Source organism: Ammospiza caudacuta, chromosome 28, assembly GCF_027887145.1.
Source record: "Ammospiza caudacuta isolate bAmmCau1 chromosome 28, bAmmCau1.pri, whole genome shotgun sequence".
Classification (NCBI taxonomy): Eukaryota; Metazoa; Chordata; class Aves; order Passeriformes; family Passerellidae; genus Ammospiza; species Ammospiza caudacuta.
The window spans coordinates 1,540,001-1,558,693 of NC_080620.1; the positions used below are offsets into that span (position 1 = coordinate 1,540,001).

Genomic DNA, 18,693 nt, shown 5'->3' on the forward strand with positions numbered 1-18,693 from the left:
TTAGCATAGCAGCCTCCTCCCATGTGAGCTCACACACATCAGTTTTACTCCCATTTTTAATGACTTTAGGAGTCAGAACAAACCATGTGTAATCACTAAAAGAGAGGGTTACAACACAATATTTGTAATAAATAAAAAAATTACAAGCAGGGATTTAGAGGCTGATTTCTGAATCCAGAAACTACTCCAAACAATTCCTTCTAAATCAAGTTGTGACCAATTAACCAACACCACTGAAAGCTGAATCCCTTTTTTTTACCTTTGGTTCTGAACAAAGCTCAGCTTTTAAATGCAGCTCATAATCAATTTTGCACTACAGGACTGCATTTTCTGTTAGGGGAAGCACAGGAAGGCTGCTCCTCATTCCCAAAATCCAAGACACAACTCTTGGAATGGCTCTAGGACACGCTTTGTTCTCAGGGATGCAAACACTGTGTCTGCCTCACAGATTTATTCATGAGATGTAGAAAAGATGTATTCAGGACAAATATAATTCTGAACCATCTGGGTGCTAATCCTTGCAGAAGACAGTGATAACATTTGTACATTTATTGAGAGTTTTGGGCAGAATTTTTAGCCTGAGAGGTGTGTGAGCTGCTGCTCTCTGCCTCAAGGCAGGTCTCAAAATATCCCTGCAGCACCAGGACTGTAAGAAATGTTCCCAGCACTCTCGTGAAGATGATCCTTGACTGGCTGATGTATTTCAGAAATGAGCATTGTGCCTTTTCCACATTCAATGTTTAGGTGCATACACAGCAGCTGCTGGGTTCTGGGAAGGATTTTAGCATCTGATGAAGATCCTGAGGAATGAGTTGGGACAATCAATCCAGACAGGGAGCCTGACACTGCCACCCTGACACCTCAACAACCTGAATTAACAGCTAGAGAACCTTTTATTTTGTTCTGCAAATAGGCCTCACAGTTCTTTTCCCTCTCAGGCTTTTTGCCCCAAATGCCACCTCCCCTTCCATCAGTGCCAAAGCTGGGGCAGCAGCACAGAGCTGATCTCTCCTGCAGCATCTCCTCATCCCTGTGGACCCAAACCCCTCCTCTCCTCTGCAAAGGCAAGGGCAGGGCAGAGCTGCTGCACAGCTCCAGGAATGTGGGGCTCTGGAGCAGATTGTGCTGGAGGAGGTGAGCTCACACTGCAGGGAGAGGGATCACAGAATCCTGGAATGGTTTAGATTGGAGGGGATGTTAAAGCCCATTCAGTGCCAGCCCTGCCATGGCAGGGACACCTCCCACTGTCCCAGGCTGCTCCCAGCCCTGCCCAGCCTGGCCTTGGGCACTGCCAGGGATCCAGGGGCACCCACAGCTGCTCTGGGAAATCCATTCCAGGGATGGATTCCACAATTCTGATTCCCAATCTCCCACCCAGCCCTGCCCTGTGGCAGTGGGAGCCATTCCCTGTGTCCTGTTCCTGCAGGCCTTGTCCCCAGTCCCTCTCCTGGAGCCCCTTTAGTGCCCTCAAGGGGTTCTGAGCTCTCCCTGGAGTCCTCTCTTCTCCTGCCAGGGAGCAATTCCTGCCCAATATTCCATCTAAATACGATTTTTTTCCCATCTAAATGGGATTTTTTTCCCATCTAAGTTTCACTTTTTCAGTGGGAGCCATTCCCTGTGTCCTGTCCCTGCAGGCCTTGTCCCCAGTCCCTCTGCAGCTCTCCTGGAGCCCCTTCAGGCCCCAAAAGGGGCTCTGAGGTGTCCCTGGAGCCTTCTCCTGTCCAGGTGAGTACACCCAGCTCTCCCAGAGCAGAGGGGCTCCTCTGCACTCATTCCCACAGGGCAATGCCTGCCTTGTGCTGGGAACTGAGGAAGGTGACAGTCTCTTCCCTGCCCTCCTCCACAGAACACTGAGCAGTGCCACAACTCTCCTCCCCAGCACCAACCCCCCGGGAGCAGCACTTGTCCAACCCCCACCAGCAGAGCTGTTCTGACACAGCTCCAATTCACACTCCAGCTCTGAACTGCTGCATTCTCCCTTCTCTCCCAGGCTGCTCTGGCAGCTCCTCAGCAGGGAGGGGGAGCAGCAGAGCCTCTCACTCTCTTACTTTGGCCTGGTTGGAGCAGTCGTAGCGCATCCTCTGCCTGTTCTTGTTCATTTTGTTCATCAGCATCTTGCCCGTGCGGAAGTCGAAGGTGCCCAGGTCCATGGAGCTGCCCAGGTAGCGTGCCAGCTGCGGCTTGCTGCGGAACTTCTTCCCACTGGGGCTGCAAGAAACACACCAGGTGTCCACCCCCAGGGACACCCCGTCCCCCTGCACCTCCTCTGCACCTCAGCAGGGAGGGCTTCTATTGCCATGCTCAAAAACACATGCTGGACTTTGCAGGATGAAGCTCACATTCAGCTTTGAAATGTTTTCATATTGACTGCTTCTCATGTGGAACGCACAAATTAAGTTAAAATGGTTTGGTATGTCAAGAGGAAGATTCAGATCAGATAAACAAATGTAGCATAATGCACACAATAACCATCAAGGGAGATCTCAGCACAGATGCACTTTTCATTCAGCTGTCTCTCATAGTAAATGCACATTTTCAAGTATAATTTCTTCTCTCAGGACTCTTGCATTTGACCAGCACCAAAAATGCTCCTTGTCTGCTCTCCCTGCCCCTTGAACAGCACATTCAGGTTTGATTCTATGTCTTTTGCAGCATCCTGAAGACTTCAGAAAAAGAGAAAACCAGAAGTTAACTACTGACAAGCTGCAAAATAAAGAATCCAAAGAGATGCAAAGATAAATTTCAAAACCTTGTAAAACTTTCCATTAATGGCAAAAGGGAAGAGAGACTCTTCTGTAACACCTGGGTTTCTACAAAGACTCAACCTGGAGAGCAGGCATAAATTATTCCAAATTCTTACTGATGTTTTCTTTGGGGTTTTGTTGTATTTTTTGTTTTAGTTTGTTTTTTGAGGAGGTTCTTTTGGTTTGGTTTTTATTTGTTTGTTTGGGTTTTTTGTTTTATTTTTTTTCTGGTTGTTGTTGGGATTTTTTTGTTTTGTTTTTTTGGGGGATTTCTTTTTTTTTTTTAATAATCCAACATAAGCTATTTTTTTATTCATAAAGCAAAAATAAGCCACTGTGTTATGGCTGCAGTGTGGGACTGTAAAGACGATAGCACCAAGTATTTTTCACCTTCTCACTGAGCAGCAAAACAACACCTCTTTATTCTATCAATAACTTTCACTTCTGGTTTTCTCCACTTTGCAACTTGCATATTCAGTCCTAGTTCACACCCAGGAGTTCATTCCCTGTATACCCATCCCACTATCACAGGTTAATGGGCTGGAAGGCATTTTAAGACCAAAAATGCCAGTTACCCCCTTATCTCACACTGGTGAGAGAGATACTGATAGCCTTACCAAGGTCTTAACAACAACAAAACAAAGCAAAAGGAAAAGTCAGTGTTCACATATTGTCTCCTGCCCTGAAGCTTTATTAGGGGAAAGCCAGCATGAGCAGAGAATTTCTGGTACAGGACAGTGACAAAGCAATTAGGTTAAGTCAGGCTGTGCGTGAAAAAAATAGATAAAAAAAAAAAAAACAAACCCAGAAAGTACCCAAGTATTAAAAGGTCTCCAAAAACTGAGATAAATTTAATATAAATTACAGTAAAACCGAAATCAGAAAAAGTCTCTGGAAGGAATTAAGTCTGAAAGGTTGTGGTGATCCCACACAGCATCTGCTGAGGAAGCTCCTGGCTCCAACTGCTCCCAAGCTGCTTATCCTGCCTGGATCTCCTCCCTGCCACCACCACTGCTCACACAAATGAACCAGCTGAGGAAAATAATCCATCTTTGGAGGCCAGGGGAGGAGGAGGAAACACTCCCCACTGGTTATTCCTCAGCTGGACCAGCTCCCTGTGGAGCTGCACTTGGGCCAGGACACAACACAGAGCAGGACCAAGCAACAGAGGCTGTGTCCAGCCCCAAATTCATGAATTAACTTTTTCAAACTCTAAAGGGAGTTATTTGCCTCAATCCAGAGAGAGGAATAACCAACTCAGCAGCTTTAGGGCAGGGCTGTTGCTGCCAGTGAAGCCAGGAAGAAAAACTCCTGCTACATGAAGAACATGGCACGGCTTCCTCTTCCAAGATCTGCTGCTCTAATTTAGGGTTTAGTGTCTTAGCAGGTTTAAAAATAATGCATTAAAGTGCAGAGTAACTTCCAGAACAGTCAGTACAGTCGAAGACAGGATTTTAAGTGAACAGAGCCCTTCATCTCTGTGTGTTTAGTATGTGCTGTGGTCATTTTGCAAGGAAGAACTCAAAAGCTGCTCAGAGTCTCAAAAAACCCACCTGAAATGACTGAGAGTCCTGTCTCTTCCTGGGGAAGCTTGGCCCAAAGGAAAAGCACTGAAATGTTCAGAAGAAAAACTTTTATTCTGATTAGGTCTTGCAAAAGGCAGGATCACCCCCAGGCTCCCTGGGACAACAGCAGAGCAGGGAGCAAAGCTATGAGCAAAAGGTGACAGGGAACTGAGACAGGAAGGGATGGGGTGCCCTGGAGCTCCTGGGGACCCTCTGGCAGGACCATGCAGGACATTGGGGCACCTACACACACCTGGGAGGGTCAGAGGTGTGGGGGAGCCACAGGAACCCAAAACTCGAGCGGGATCCCTGATGCACATCAGGACACACAGAAACTCCCCCAGCACCACAGAACTCTGAGCAATGTTAAAGTGACTTAAAATGTCACAAAATACAGAATTTCCCTCCTTCTGCCCCTCCTGCACTCCTGGTTTTGCACAAAGAGGCCCAGAAACGAGACATTTTGGTAGAAAGCTGCAAAGCCCAACCTCTGCTCTGTAACACCCCCAGGCAGCGACGCTGAGAGCCCGGATTGATCCTGAGCTCCCGAATTAGGCTGTGCCACAGCTCCCCGTGTGAAAGGCCGAGCTGCAAAGGAGTTTACAACTTGCAAAGGATTTTTCACGCTCGTCCATCACCAGCTCCGGGGCTTTATTCGCTTGGGCCGCCTGGTTCTCGCTAACAAAACAGACCTGGCTGCCGGAGCCACCCCGAGCACCCCCGGCTCTCATTCCCAGACTTTTGCGGGCAGATTGAGCCCGTTCGGGGCAGCCCATTGAAGGGCCAGGTGTCCCTGCTCTCCATGTGCAGCTCAGCCTTTGTTTCCTGCCTTATATCCTTAAGGAGAGAGCGGCTGCCCAGGCCCTCTCCCCTCCTCCCTCCCTCATCTGAGTCTCCACCCCTCCGCTCTCCCATTTAGCCCGCACAGGATCTGCACAACTTGGGAAGCGAGGGACAAAAGGCAAAAAAAAAAGAAAAAAACCAAACCCTGAGCAAAGCCAGCCACCGCCTGCCTCTGGAAGGAATGGAGGCAGGGACAGCCCAGGAAAACGGGGCACTGAAAGCAGACACTCAGAGCCTCGGGTCCCCGCTGGAGGGGCAAGGGAAGAACACAAAATGATTCTCCTTCTTGCTTTCCATCGTGCTCACTCCTCTCCCCAGCTCTGCTCCAGGCAAATCCCGGTAGCGGGGGCTCCTGGAGGGCTGCAGGAGATACCCTCACAGGGAGATGGGGACCCCAGAACACCGCACAACCACCAGTGCCAGCACCTCTGTCACAGCACCCCCAGTCACCCCTGCCCCGGGTCCCACACTCAGCTGGGCCACCCTGGCAGGGGCTGGCACGGCCATGAAAACCACACCAAGCCAGAGGGTGACACCTCCATGTGCCCCAGAGCACCCCACAGCCCTACACAGCCACAGCCCCACCCCAGGGAGCAGCCCCGGGGACCTGACCTGTCCCCATCCCCGTGGGGCTGTCCCAAGGGATGATGTCCCCTTCCCTGCAGGACAACAGGGGGGTCTTCGTTCAGCAACTTGGACTCCAACCATACCAAAAATAACCCCCCCAAAAACTCCAAACAAAGCACTTGGAGACACAAAATCTCCCCAAATTTCCAGAAGCATCACATCCCTAAAGGGGAGCCCAAATGGCAGCTCCGTAACACCGGGACAAACAAAATTACAACCAGATGATTTTGCAGGGCTCAATTCAGGAGTCGTGGAATTAAGGATGGAAAAGACCTTTAAGATCATCAGATCCAACCATCACCCCAGCACCACCACACGTTCACCATTAAACCATGTCCCCAAGTGTCACATCCACATGTTTTTTGAATATTTCTAGGGATGATGACGCCACCATTGCCCCGGGCAGCCTGTTCTAATCCTTTATAACCCTTTCCATGAAAAAAAATCTCTCTAATACCCAACCTAAAAGTCCCCTGGTGCAACTTGAGGCTGTTTCCTTCTCATATGAGAAATTATGAGCTTCCCTGCAGGCAAACCCAAGCAACAGAGGAAAAGCAAAGGACAGACTCAGTGAAAGCATTTTGCTCCACAATTTTTTTTGGAAAAGACTGTACTGATCAAAATATCTTTGGAGGAGTGTTAAAAACATTCCCTTCCAACTTCTTACATTTGTGCTGCAAAGGTAAGGAATTCTCAACAAAATAAGTTTCACACAAGAGTGTGAAGTTTCCCAGCACAGTGATGTCAACATCCTGAGGCAGAGACGAGCAGCAATCCCAAATTTCTGACACTTGGCCATCAAACCTTCAGGAGAAAAACACTCTGCAGAAAAAAAGCCCCACAAAGCAGCACTAAATTCTCCTTCCCCCATGTGAGAACCCCGAGTTTGAAGGGAGCCAGAACTCTCTCAAAGACAACCTGCCACTTTGACAAAATCCCTGACACAATTTTCTTCCTGAAATCCTCCATCCCTGCACTTCTCCTGCTCACAAGTCCCACCCTCTCAGCCAGAAACTCTCCTAAGGATGAGGTTCGAGGACTGGCTGTAAAAACCTGTCCAGGCACTCAGGACCTGGAGGAAGATGGAATTTCCAGCCAGAGACTGGCTCACACACATCTCACAGGGGGTTTTCCACAAACCCTCCCTGCATGTGTGCGTGCCTGGGAGCTGGACAGAACAATTACCCAGGTAAACAACAGGCAGAAGTCCCACAGGTATTACTGAACTGCCACACCTGCATTTGCCACTCTGAGGTAATGCAAAATGCAACAGAAACCAAAAATTAGCGCAACAAAGCTCTATTCTACCTTTGATCTCTGTCCAAATTGATACAAAGGGAAAACCCATAGAAATTTTGGAATAAAAATATACTGCTTATCCTCTCTTCCCCTTTTTTTAATGTTTATCTCCAACACTGCAACTAAACAAACAAGTTCTAGGACAAACAAACAGAATCTCTGAAGCTTTCAGCTGCTGCTGGTGGTCTCATCCTGCCCTCAGCCTCCGAGCTGCAGCAGCTGAAGCCGCTTCACGTTGTCGAGGATGGATGGCACTTTCTGGTTCAGTCCCCTTTTCTCACAACCATAACCTGATTCTAAAAATGAAACCTGGAGCTAAAGCTGTGTCTGTCCCATCCTTGGAAGTGTTCAAGGGCAGGTTGGACGGGGCTGGGAGCCACCGGGTCCAGTGGAATGTGTCCTTGCTCATGTCAGGGTGGGATGAGATGGGCTTCAAGGTCCCTCCCAACCCAAACCGTGCTGTGAGGATCCTGTGTCAGAGGCAGAAGTTGAGGGTTTGGATTTTCCCGACAGGCAGGGCCAGGTGAGGACACAGGGACAGCTCCTGCTGCGTTCGCAGCTCCCGCTGGACCCGAGTTTCACACCTCAGCCCGCGGGTGCCTCGTGGGTGCGGGGAGGATCCATATGGCCTCCTACAGCCGTATGAGCCATGCAGGGCTATAAATAGCACCCCTCCAGCTCCCGGGCCGTGTGCTCCCCCCGCAGCCACACTCCCGGCAAGGCGCATCCCGACCCGCCCCGGGGGCAGCACCGCGAGCAGCCCGGGCTCCCTCCCCGCAATCCCCGAGCGCACCCAGAGGGCAGCGGAGCGAGCCCCGGGGAAGGAGGAGCACCCCCCGCGCTGCTCCTTCGAGAATAAAGAACCCGGAGTGCCCGCGGGGCAGGAGCCGCTCTGAGGGGACGCGGGGGCTCCTCACGGCGCTCCCCGATCCCTGAGGGGGGCCGAGCATCCCCGGCCCCCCGCGGCCGCCCCGGGCCGGCTCCCCGCTCCCTTCCCCTCCACCTGTGGCTGCGGCACCGGCCCGGCCCCCCGCGCCCGGGGCGGCCCCGCCGAGCGCTCCCACCTCTTCCGCTCCATGGCGGCTCCTCCCGGCCCGCTCCCGCCTGGCTCCGGCCGCCTCCCGCCGGCTCCTCCCGGCCGCCGCGCTCTCCTGCCGCCGCCGGCCCTTCCGCGCTCCCGCTGCCCCCGGGAGGCGGCGCCGCGGCCCGGCTCGTCCCGCTCCCGCTGCGCTCCCGGTGCCGGTCCCGGCCCTGGCCCCGCTCCCGCCGTCCGGTGCGCGCCGCTCCCTCCGCCCGCCCCTTCCACCCACCGAGCCGCCTCCCACCGCCCGCCGCGCCCGGATCCCTCCGCCCGCATATAGTCCCTCCCCCCGCCGCCCCCGCGTGGTGCCCCCCCCGTGCCAGCCCCGCTCCCCCGGCGAACCCGCACGGTGCCGGCCTTACCCCAGCGCCGAGCGCCGCGGGCCCCCCCGGTGTCCCGGCAGCGCCGCTTTGGGCATCTTCCCCCGCGCCCGCCCCGGCCGCACTGGCGGCCCTGCGACCCCCGGCCCCGCCCCGCGCCCCGGGCTGCGGACCCGCCCGGACCCCCGGGGAGAACCGGCCCCCTGCCCTGGGGCTGCCCCCGGGGGGGCTCGGGGTTCGTGCCGTGCAACTGAAGTATACTAAAAAATACCGCTCAATAAAACCCAACAACAACAACAAAAAACATAAAAAAGGGAAATCTGCACACGAGGAACTGGAGTGAAGACAAAGCAATGAAAAGTTTTTCAGGAAAGCGTGTAAACCAACACCTACTGCAGCTGCAGTGGCAAATTCCCGGCTGTGGTACTGCCAGGAAAGGTGTCTGCCGAGGAACGGCCACCTGGGAACCCCAGCTTTGGGAATGAGACACCAGCCAGCACCTGAATCCCAGCTGCTGTGTTCCTGCCATTGCATTCCAGTATCCACATGCTGAGAAACACCACAAGGCAGCCTCCTTCCCAAAGCAAGTCAGAGAAATCAATTTTCCTTTAATGAATGATGTATTAGCTTTTTGTTACGAATCCTGCTTGGAGCAGCAGTTGGAAGGGATCAGTGTTGGACGCTACAGCAGGGGTGTCCACAGCAGTGTGTCCATTCTGTCTGGCCACCGCTCTGGTCTGACATCAAACTCTATTTGTGTCAATAACCAGCGCTTCCTCCAGTCCCCAGCTGGCAGCAACTTAGAATCCTGGAATATCCTGAGCTGGAAGGGACCCTCAGGGATCATGGAGTCCAGCCCTGCCCAGCCACCCCAACACCCCCACCTGAGCAGCCCTGGGAGCTCCTGCAGCTCTGGCAGCCTTGGCACCATTCCCTGGGCAGCCTGGGCAGTGCCCAGCAGCCTCGGGGGGCAGAACCTTGCCCTGAGCTCCATGCCAAGGCCTGGCACAGCTGCAGCCCTTGCTGGGCTCCTGTCCCTGTGCCAGAGCAGAGCTCAGCCCCTGCCCCTGTGCCTGCCCTGGGGAGGAGCTGCAGCCCCCGAGGAGCCTCCCCTCAGTCTCCTGGGCTGCAGCTGAACGAGCCAAGTGCCCTCAGCTGCTCCTCAGCCCTTCCCCAGCTCCGTGTCCCTCCTCTGGGCACTCTCCAACAGCTTTGGGTCCTTCTGATCTCGTGGTGCCCAAAGTGCCCCCAGCACTGGAGCTGAGGCTGCCCCAGGGCAGAGCAGAGTGGGACAATCCCTCCCTGGGCCTGGTGCCCCCAGCACAGGGTGGCCCTTGGGGCTGCCAGGACCCAGCAGTGACTCAGATCCAACTTGCACTGACCAGGACCCCCAGGGCCCTTCCCACAGCACCTCTCATCCCCAGTCTGTCTCAAGGGCAGGAACCAGCACTAGCCATCATTAAACATCACGTTGTTGGGAATTGCTTGCTGCCTTTTTCTTTTCAAGTCGGGGCTCACTCACTCGTTTCAAACTCCCTCGTTTGAAAAGCAGCAGGAGATGAGGGAGGATGTGAGACTTATCAGGGATGCGAGGGAAGCCCACACCCCCACAACGGGCTGCAAATTGTCCATCTCGGGAGTAGAAACGGGAAACAATTCCCAAGAGCCCGGTGCGCCCCTAGGTGCTGGGTTACATTTACTTTGTTTAAAAAGGTTTAAGATCCGTGCGGGTGGAGATGGTGTCTTTAATGTGATCGATGCTGAGCTTTGCCCCGAAGGCATTCCGGCTCCCCAGGAACCGGGTGTGGGGGTTTGTGTTGTCTCCTCTGGGCTCACAGGTAGGAAATGTCTCATCTCGCTCTGCCATTGCTTTTATTTCCTTCAATCTTGCACAAAAGAAATGGAAAACTTCCAATTCTTACTATTGATCAAACCCACACTATTTTTCATCAATGCACTTCCCTGTTTTGTTTTGTTTTTTTTTTTTTTTTTTTTGTAATAAAAACACCCCAAACCTCAAATCCAGCTCAATGTATACTGTTGTAACCAAAAACTTGTACTGATGTGGAGCTCTGGAGTGCAAAACGGAAACTGAAGCACGGTGAAACCTTCAGTGATGTTTTTTAAGAATGAACTGGCAGAGCTGGGAGCAAGTGGAGCTGTTTGGATGTGGAAGAGTGTCACAGGCAGTCTGTGGGAGAATCCCCACACGTCCTCTGGACCTCGAGCTGAGGGTATCCGGAGGTGGAAAATTAGTTTTCACTGGCAGCTGGCACCGGTTTGGGGGAGGGAAACATTTACTCTCTCCTAGGACTGCGTGAAATGTTTGAGTAGAAATGAACTCTTGAGCTGAAGGGAAGATATTCCAGTGTTCCTCTGGGAACACTGCCAGGTGAGGTATTTGCAGGTAGAAGCACCAGCTGAAAGTGGATTCAGCTGCCAGAGACTCTGTGTTGCCCCAGGATGAGCAGATGATCCCAAAAATCACCAAAATCAGTTGTTGTCAGACATGGAAAGAAGCAGCAGGATATCCTGACAGAAAAACTCTTGATTTCACTCTGCAGGTATCCCTGGTTTGAAGCTTCCTACTCTGCATTCCCAGAGCCAGCTGAGGAGATTATTCCAGAGCAGGGCTGGCCACGGAATTCCCAACCCAGGAGCCCCAGCAGAGACTGCTCCAGGAGCAGAGACCAACAGGGGCTGGGCAGGCTCCCAGTGCTCAGGTGGCTGCAGTGAATGAGAAAACCCTGTCCCAGCTCCACTGGCACATTCCAGGAGAGAAGTGAAGTGGGTGCACCACCACAAGGGCAAACACTTGGAAGAGGCAGGAGGAATGCAAAGCCTCCCTTTACATCAACCCACAGCTCTAAATCCAAAGCTACCTCTGGGCCCTCTCCAAGTTTGGGAGGGGGAGCTTTTTCCCCCTCTGTCAGGTCATTGTTTTTATTTTGTTCCTAACGTATGTGGCGTTCATAGCTCTTTATGAAAATAATTAACTGTTAGAAGAGAGGCAATGCTAGGATATTAAAAATTTGAAAGATCACCCATGCCACTTGAACAGTAATTATTTGAATTTTAACAGAGACTTGCCCAAGAATGCAGAAGGTATTTTCAAGAGTGTGTTTCTTGCTCTTGTAGCAAAAGAAATATAGCAATTAAACCAGTTACACACTAATTCTAGGGTTAATTAGCAATAAATCCATCACTGGAAGTGGTGCACGAAAAACAAGGAGCTGAACAATCCCCAAACAAATCCAAGCTCTGTGCACTCCTTGCAGAGCTGCCTGTGCACACAGCTGGGATTTTAAATATGTTTTTCTCCTTTCAGTATCTCATCTCACCTGCTGGGCACACCTCTGCCACTGGGGCTGTGTAAAGGTGACTGTCACCACTGACTGCCAGCTCGGGGACCCTGGGGTTCTCAGGGGGATGGACACCACAGACCCCCAGCTCCAGCCTTCCCAAAGATCTCCATGCCATGGAACAAGGCAAATCCAGGGAATTTCTGAAGCAGCAGGTGACACCCACCCTGCCCAGGTGTGTCACACAGGGAAAGTAAGGGCAGGGACTGAGCTGTCCAGAGCTGAGATTACAATCCTGCTGCTGTGCAAGGCCAGGCTGACAGAACATCCACTTCCCAAGAACTTCCCAAATTTCCAGGCACAATTTGGCTGGAAATGGATCAGTATCAGCCCCCTATGTAAGGCAGAGGCTGCTGCTGTCAAAGCTGCACTCTCAGCACCCTGAGGTGAAGGGGAGGCTCTGATCTCCTGCAGGTCAGTCAGGAGCACTGCTGGAGCAGGGATGGGACAGCCTGAGGAATCAGCACCACTATCCCATGATTCCATATCCCAGGGAAGCTGCCCAAGGCTGCCAGAGCTCCAGGAGTGTTTGGACAGCACTCTCAGGGGTGCTCAGGGTGGGATTGTTGGGGTGTCTGTGCAGGGCCAGGGCTGCCCTGATGATCCCAGTGGGTCCCTTCCCACTCAGGATATTCCAGGATTCTGTGATTGCATCTTAGTGGACACAGCAGAGCAGCAAAGGCAGTTTTTACATGTGAAAATGATATTCTTTGCCCCAAATTAATTAATAATGATGATGGTGAAGCAACACTAAGAAATTTTACTGTTAATTAAGTAATCCAAGTGTCCTGCATAGTGCCACTGTTTGGGCAGGTTCTCCACCAGTTTCCCACAGAAACATCTCTGAGGGTGACACAGCCCTGACAGTGACACATGGGCAGCACAGCCACAACTGGGATTTTCCCTAAAGAGATTCAAACCTTGCATTACAGCCAAACATTCTAGGAAGATGAAATTGGGCACTAAGCAGAGAGAAAACAGTGACCCTGTTCTCACACAGAGGAAGTTTGTTTGTAAATTCTGGTCTTTGTGAAAAGGGATGAACTTTTTGCCCCTGAGTCTGAGTCATCTGTGGCTGAGTGGCAGGGACCAGAGCAAAATAATCCTCATTCTTCCTTTTTCTAACAGCTAAAAACTCTCATCTAAAGGGTTGTGTAGGGGTTTTCTAACAGCTAAGAACTCTCATCTGAAGGCTTGTGTTAAGGGGTTGTTTCACCACTGATTTAAGTTCACAAATAATAGATCTATTAATTGATAATATAGATTATTTTTCTACTTAAACCCCAAATTAAGAACTGAGCAGCTCTCTGAACCCGTTTTTCATCCTGGTACAAAGAGAGCCAGGATTTGGAGCCTGCCTTCCTCAAGCCTCTAGATTAAGCCAGAAAAACTTAAAAAATAGATCATTTAAGGGGTCCATGAATTGATGTTAAAAACCCCAAATCCTTTCTTTAAACTACATTTTAGGAATCTGCTACCATGAAACTCTGTAGTATTGGCTGTGAAAAGTTAACTGCATCCATGAGGCCACAATGATCCAGGAATGATGAGCCTAAAATCAACACATCCCTAAGAGTAGCTCAAGAGCTGTAATTGATATAAATAAATCATCAAGCCCAGCATCCTAGCAGCCAGTGGTTGATTCCTGAGGAACCTGCACAGGAAAAGAGGCAAACATGTGGCAGACCTGCCTTAGGACACACAGTCCAAGAAGCTGAAGATGTAACACAGTGCCCAGAGCAGCTGTGGCTGCCCCTGGATCCCTGGAAGTGTCCAAGGCCAGGCTGGACAGGGCTTGGAGCAACCTGGGATGGTGTCAGGTGTCCCAACCCAAACCCAAATCATTCCATGATTCTGTAACCCAAAACCAAACCAGGAACCTGGTCTTAAGAATATGGACTGAGAAGGTAAGACACACACCCCCACCAAATCCTAAAAAACCCAAGCCCCCAAAAATCATTCACTTGGTTTATTTTGTACATTGTACACCTGGTTTATAAACTGCTCCCATCAGGGCAAGATGTGCTGGGAAAGTGCTCAGAGGAAGTGGTCAGTGAGGGTGAATTTGCTCACAGCTGTTCATGGGACAGACAGACACACAGACAGAGCACAGCTTGTTGCAGAATCTGTAGTGATTTCAGGGTCACCCCAGCAGGGTCTCAGGGACGGATGGCTCCAGACACTCTCCAGCAAAGAATCCTACAACAAACACAGAGCAGTGGTTAAGCAGAGCTTCCTGCACACAGCCACAGCAGGGAAACTGGGGTCTCCTCAAGCCAGGTCTCATCAGCTCTTGGAGATCTGTTTCACACCCAAGATAGTTCAGCTGCCTTAGAAGGCATAAAATCAGCAGGATGGCTTTTGAGGTAGTGTTGGAAACAGAAAAATTTAACAAAAGGCAAAATAACAAAACTTTACAGAGAAAAACCGAGCTAGGTGCAGGAGGTCCTTGCTCCTGGTAAAACACCTCACAAAAGCCATTAGTTTCTTTGTTCTCTTTCTAGTAAATTGCTCTAGTAATTGGCTTTTATTCAATTAGCTATCCTTGAGTTTATGGTGAAATCTCCCAAGTTCTATGAGGTGTCTTTTCACCTAATTGAAGAGAAACTTCTAGGCTCTTTTTAAGGAGACAAAAGATAGTTTTGTCACTCTATCAACAAAGGGCACATTTCTATACAGCAGCCAACTGAGAGATTTCAGGATCCTCCAGGATCCAGGCAGAAGTTTCAGGTACAGGAGCTGATCCAGGTGTAGGTGGGCAGCACAGCCCACCACAGACACATCTCCTTTCTCAGCTTCTCTTCCCACCAAGTTCTTACTTCAAAATGGAAAACACAGGCTGTTGGCTCAGGAATAGGCTGGGCTCCTACTACTGACAATTTTTAAGGAAGGAAAGGTAATTTAATTGCCACTACATAACTTGAGAGCTTTTCCAATTGAAAACTTTTCATCCTGGACAGGGCTTGGATGGTGGAAGGTGTCCCTGCCCATGGCAGGGGTGGCACTGAAGGGGCTTTGAGGACCCTTCCCACCCAAACCATTGGGTGATTTTATGGTTCTATGACTTGGCTGTAAACATCACAATGACCCACAATCCCTCCAGTTCAGCTGACTTCCAAAACAAGTTTCATCCCTCTCTTGGTCACAGAAGGATCTGTGCAATACAAAGTTTGCAAACAGTAAATTGTTTAAACTGCAACAACTATTGCTGAAAAAGGACATAAAAAGCACTGTCTGTACTTTCCAAACTGACTGACTTCCCTACAAAGCACTGTGTAGCTGGACAGAAATAGCTCACTTGCATTAATCAACATTTAGACGTAATTCTGTTATTCTGACCAGAAGAAACAAACCCTGAGGTGGACAGAGTTTGCTCTGGACTCAGAGTTTCTCCATTAGCATCCTTTAATGAATAGAAAAATCTTCCTGACTCCCTTCTATCTGCAGCAAGGAATAAAGAAAATCAAAGCCTGCCTTCTAAAAAGAATATGCAGTTAGAGCCCCTACAGAAGGATTATACAATTGCTGTTCCAGCTTTAGGAATGGTCAAACTTTCAGAACATTCCGATCAGCACTTCTGGTATGCATTTAAAGAAGGAAAAGAACCAAAACCTGGAGAAAGCAAACCTTCCAATGAATTTATGTGTCGGTTTCTCGGCTGTTTAGGTGACCTGGAAAGGCCCGAGGTGGCCTTGGGCAGCCCGCGCTTCAAAGGACGAGAAGAGGCCTCAGATCTTTTCTTGGTCTCGGTGTTTATTAATTGTTTATCTAAAAGATTTTCTCTCGGCCCGACAGAGGTCTGCCCAGCAGCCAGCCATGGGCACACTGAGAGCCCCCGGGGCGGTCACCTATCTTTATACTCAAAGTTACGTATACAATATTTATCAATTTTCCCCAATACCTTTTACCCTTATTAACCAGTGCACTTTTAGTAATAACCAATCCCAAAGTGCCACCATCACCACAGAAGATGGAGGTCAAGAAGAAGAAGAAGGACAGGACACGCCCCAATTCCTCCATCTTACTTCTTTAGACCCCCCCTGCACAGAAATCCTAAACCCTGTGTTTCACTCTCTAATTAACTTATCCCTTCACCATTTACCCCAGTGAAATCCTCCCATCCTCATACAGGTGTCGTCTCCTGTGCAGGATCAAAGTCCAGCCACCAGACACTTCTGGCAGCATTCCAGGACTCCCGAGCCCCCCAAGGGTGGTCTCGGTCACTCTGCACCTCAGTCCTGAGGTGCTGAGATCCCACATTTATGGAATACAATAACCAGCAATTTACTTTTAATACCAGTTACAAGGAGCAGAGGGGAGTCTGAATTTGCATAGTCACAATACTAGCCCTGAGCTTGTAGCTCTTCTGCTCAGGAACAGACGTAAAGATAAGTCAAAAGTTCCAAATTAGCTTGATTTGACCTCTTAAGAACTGCATTATGTTGTGGAAAACCTGCTGCTTGCAAAATAATAATTGAAAAACATATTCTAATGAATATTTCATCCTTTGGTGCTCTGTGAAGCTCCATTTAAAAAATAAAAAAAAAAAATTATTGTGCCCCAGGCAAAGAAGAAATATCCACTGTCACACCAACACAGGGTTATTGTGTTCCAGGCTAGGCTGTCCTGGACAGGGCTTGGAGCAAGCTGGGATAGTGGAAGGTGTCCCTGCCCATGGCAGGGGCTGAGCAGGGTGAGCTTTAAGGTCCTTCCAACCTAAACTCATCTGGGATTCTGTGACTTTATAATTCTATTAAGCCAAGAGATGCACAAACAAAACTCACCATTAGGGGGAAGCTCAGTCTTCAGTTTTGTACTTGCCGCCGATGTAGGGAACGTACTGCAAGACCAGCTTCCAGTCTGTGGCCCAGATCACCCCAATGCCAGCCACACCACCCCATGTCGCTAGGGTGGGGGTCCTAAAGGAGAGACACACCCAGGGAAACAACAAATTACCACTGGGAAAGGCTTGGCAGATGCTCATGGCTGAGGTACCTGAGAAAGGCACTTCAATCAGGAAAAGAGCTTAGAATTCCAGAATATCCTGAGTGAGAAGGCATCCATAGGGATCATTGATCCCAACCCTGCCCAGCCACCCCAACACCCCCACCCTGAGCAGCCCTGGGAGCTCCTGCAGCTCTGGCAGCCTTGGCACCATTCCCTGGGCAGCCTGGGCAGTGCCCAGCAGCCTCGGGGGGCAGAACCTTGCCCTGAGCTCCATGCCAAGGCCTGGCACAGCTGCAGCCCTTGCTGGGCTCCCGTCCCTGTGCCAGAGCAGAGCTCAGCCCCTGCCCCTGTGCCTGCCCTGGGGAGGAGCTGCAGCCCCCGAGGAGCCTCCCCTCAGTCTCCTGGGCTGCAGCTGAACGAGCCAAGTGCCCTCAGCTGCTCCTCAGCCCTTCCCCAGCTCCGTGTCCCTCCTCTGGGCACTCTCCAACAGCTTTGGGTCCTTCTGATCTCGTGGTGACCAAGCTGGACACAGAAATACTGAAAAAACCTCAAAGACACGGAACAGCATTAGTCTTCAGGGCGCCAAGATATTTGACAGGAAGAAGTTCATAGTCTTTCACTTAAAAAGACTACTGCACAGCGAAGAGAAGACACACTACCATACATGGCTGCCGCCACATCCCGTCGGTTCTGCCCCGTCCTCTTGCCTCCCACAGCCCTGCAAAGGGCACCCACGGCACTGCTGTGTATTACCGAACGTGGAACAGCCAGCGCCGGGTGGGCCGCAAGCCCTTCCCCGGCTCCTCGGGCCCTCAGCCCGGCCCCAGCGCTGCTTCGCACCCCAGCACCGTCCCCAGCGACCCTCAGAGAGCGGGGAGGGAACGGGGAGGCCTCGGGGAGGGGCCGGGATGCCCTTCAGGCTCCCTCAGGCTCCCACAGAGCGCGCTGCGAGCGCGGCCGTGCCTCGAGGACGCGGTGAGGGGAGCGCGGAGCCCCGGGGCGGGCGGACAGACCCGGGCAGGGGGAGCAGAGCCCGGCTCGGAGCGGACACAGAGGCTCGAGTGGAAGCGGGCAGCCCCAGCGCGGCGTGGCAGCCCGGCAGCTCCTCACCAGGTCCGCAGCAGCTCCGCGTAGCGCGGCCCCAGCAGCTGGTTCAACATGGCGATGGCGCCGCCTCACTCAAAGTGACCCCGAGCGGCGGCGGCGAGGCCGCTCCGAGCACGCGCGGGGCTGCAGCGGGGCGGGGCTGCGGCCGAACCGGCCCCGCGCGGGGCTGGGCGCGAACCTGAGGGGACACGAGCTATGCTGAGGGGACGCGAGCAGCCCTGAGGGGACGCGAGTCCTGAGGGGACACGGGCTGTGAGGGGACACGGGCTGTGAGGGGACACGGGCCACTCTGAGGGGACACGAGCCACTCTGAGGGGACACGAGCCACTCTGAGGTAACATGGGCTACCCTGCGGGGACAAGGGTCTTAAGGGGACACAAACCATCCTGAGGGGACACGAGGCACCCTGAAGGAACATGGGCCATCCTGAGGTGACACGAGGCATCCTGAGGGGACATGGTCCACCCTGAAGGGGACACGGGCCACCCTGAGGGGACACGGGCACTAAGGACACCAGCCCAGGGGACGCCAGCCCAGATGGGGCACGGGGCTTGATGGGACACGGGGCTTGATGGGACACGAGCCCTGAGAGGATGGGCTTGTCTCTGTGCTGGAGGGGGACGTGAGACCTGAGGGGACACAGCTTGAGGGGACGGGAAGATGGACAGGTGGGATGGACAGGTGGGATGGATGGATGGATGGATGGATGGATGGATGGATGGATGGATGGATGGATGGATGGATGGATGGACAGGTGGAACAAGTGGACAGGGGCGGGGTCAGAGGCGATCACCTGCA

At 51.9% G+C, this 18,693-nt stretch overlaps 2 protein-coding genes across 2 annotated transcripts in view; both read right to left on the bottom strand.

The window, feature by feature from the left end:
• MBD3 (methyl-CpG binding domain protein 3) overlaps positions 1–8,243 on the bottom strand; it is a 16,942-nt gene extending 8,699 nt beyond the window's left edge. Inside the window, exons 1-3 of the mRNA XM_058821131.1 lie at positions 8,143–8,243; positions 4,298–4,354; positions 2,049–2,208 (exon numbers count right to left, since the gene is read on the bottom strand). Coding sequence (XP_058677114.1) covers positions 2,049–2,208; positions 4,298–4,354; positions 8,143–8,156 — 231 coding nt within the window. The 5' untranslated portion in view covers positions 8,157–8,243. The remainder of the gene's footprint in view (positions 1–2,048; positions 2,209–4,297; positions 4,355–8,142) is intronic.
• A 5,552-nt stretch (positions 8,244–13,795) lies between these two features.
• LOC131569016 (cytochrome b-c1 complex subunit 10) lies at positions 13,796–17,963 on the bottom strand. The gene is made up of 3 exons (XM_058821207.1): positions 17,899–17,963; positions 16,626–16,760; positions 13,796–14,040 (listed from the first exon to the last, which is right to left on the bottom strand). The coding sequence occupies exons 1-2, from the start codon at positions 17,946–17,948 to the stop codon at positions 16,640–16,642; spliced, it is 171 nt and encodes a 56-aa protein (XP_058677190.1). The 5' UTR covers positions 17,949–17,963; the 3' UTR covers positions 13,796–14,040; positions 16,626–16,639.
• Between the last annotated feature and the right edge of the window lie 730 nt (positions 17,964–18,693).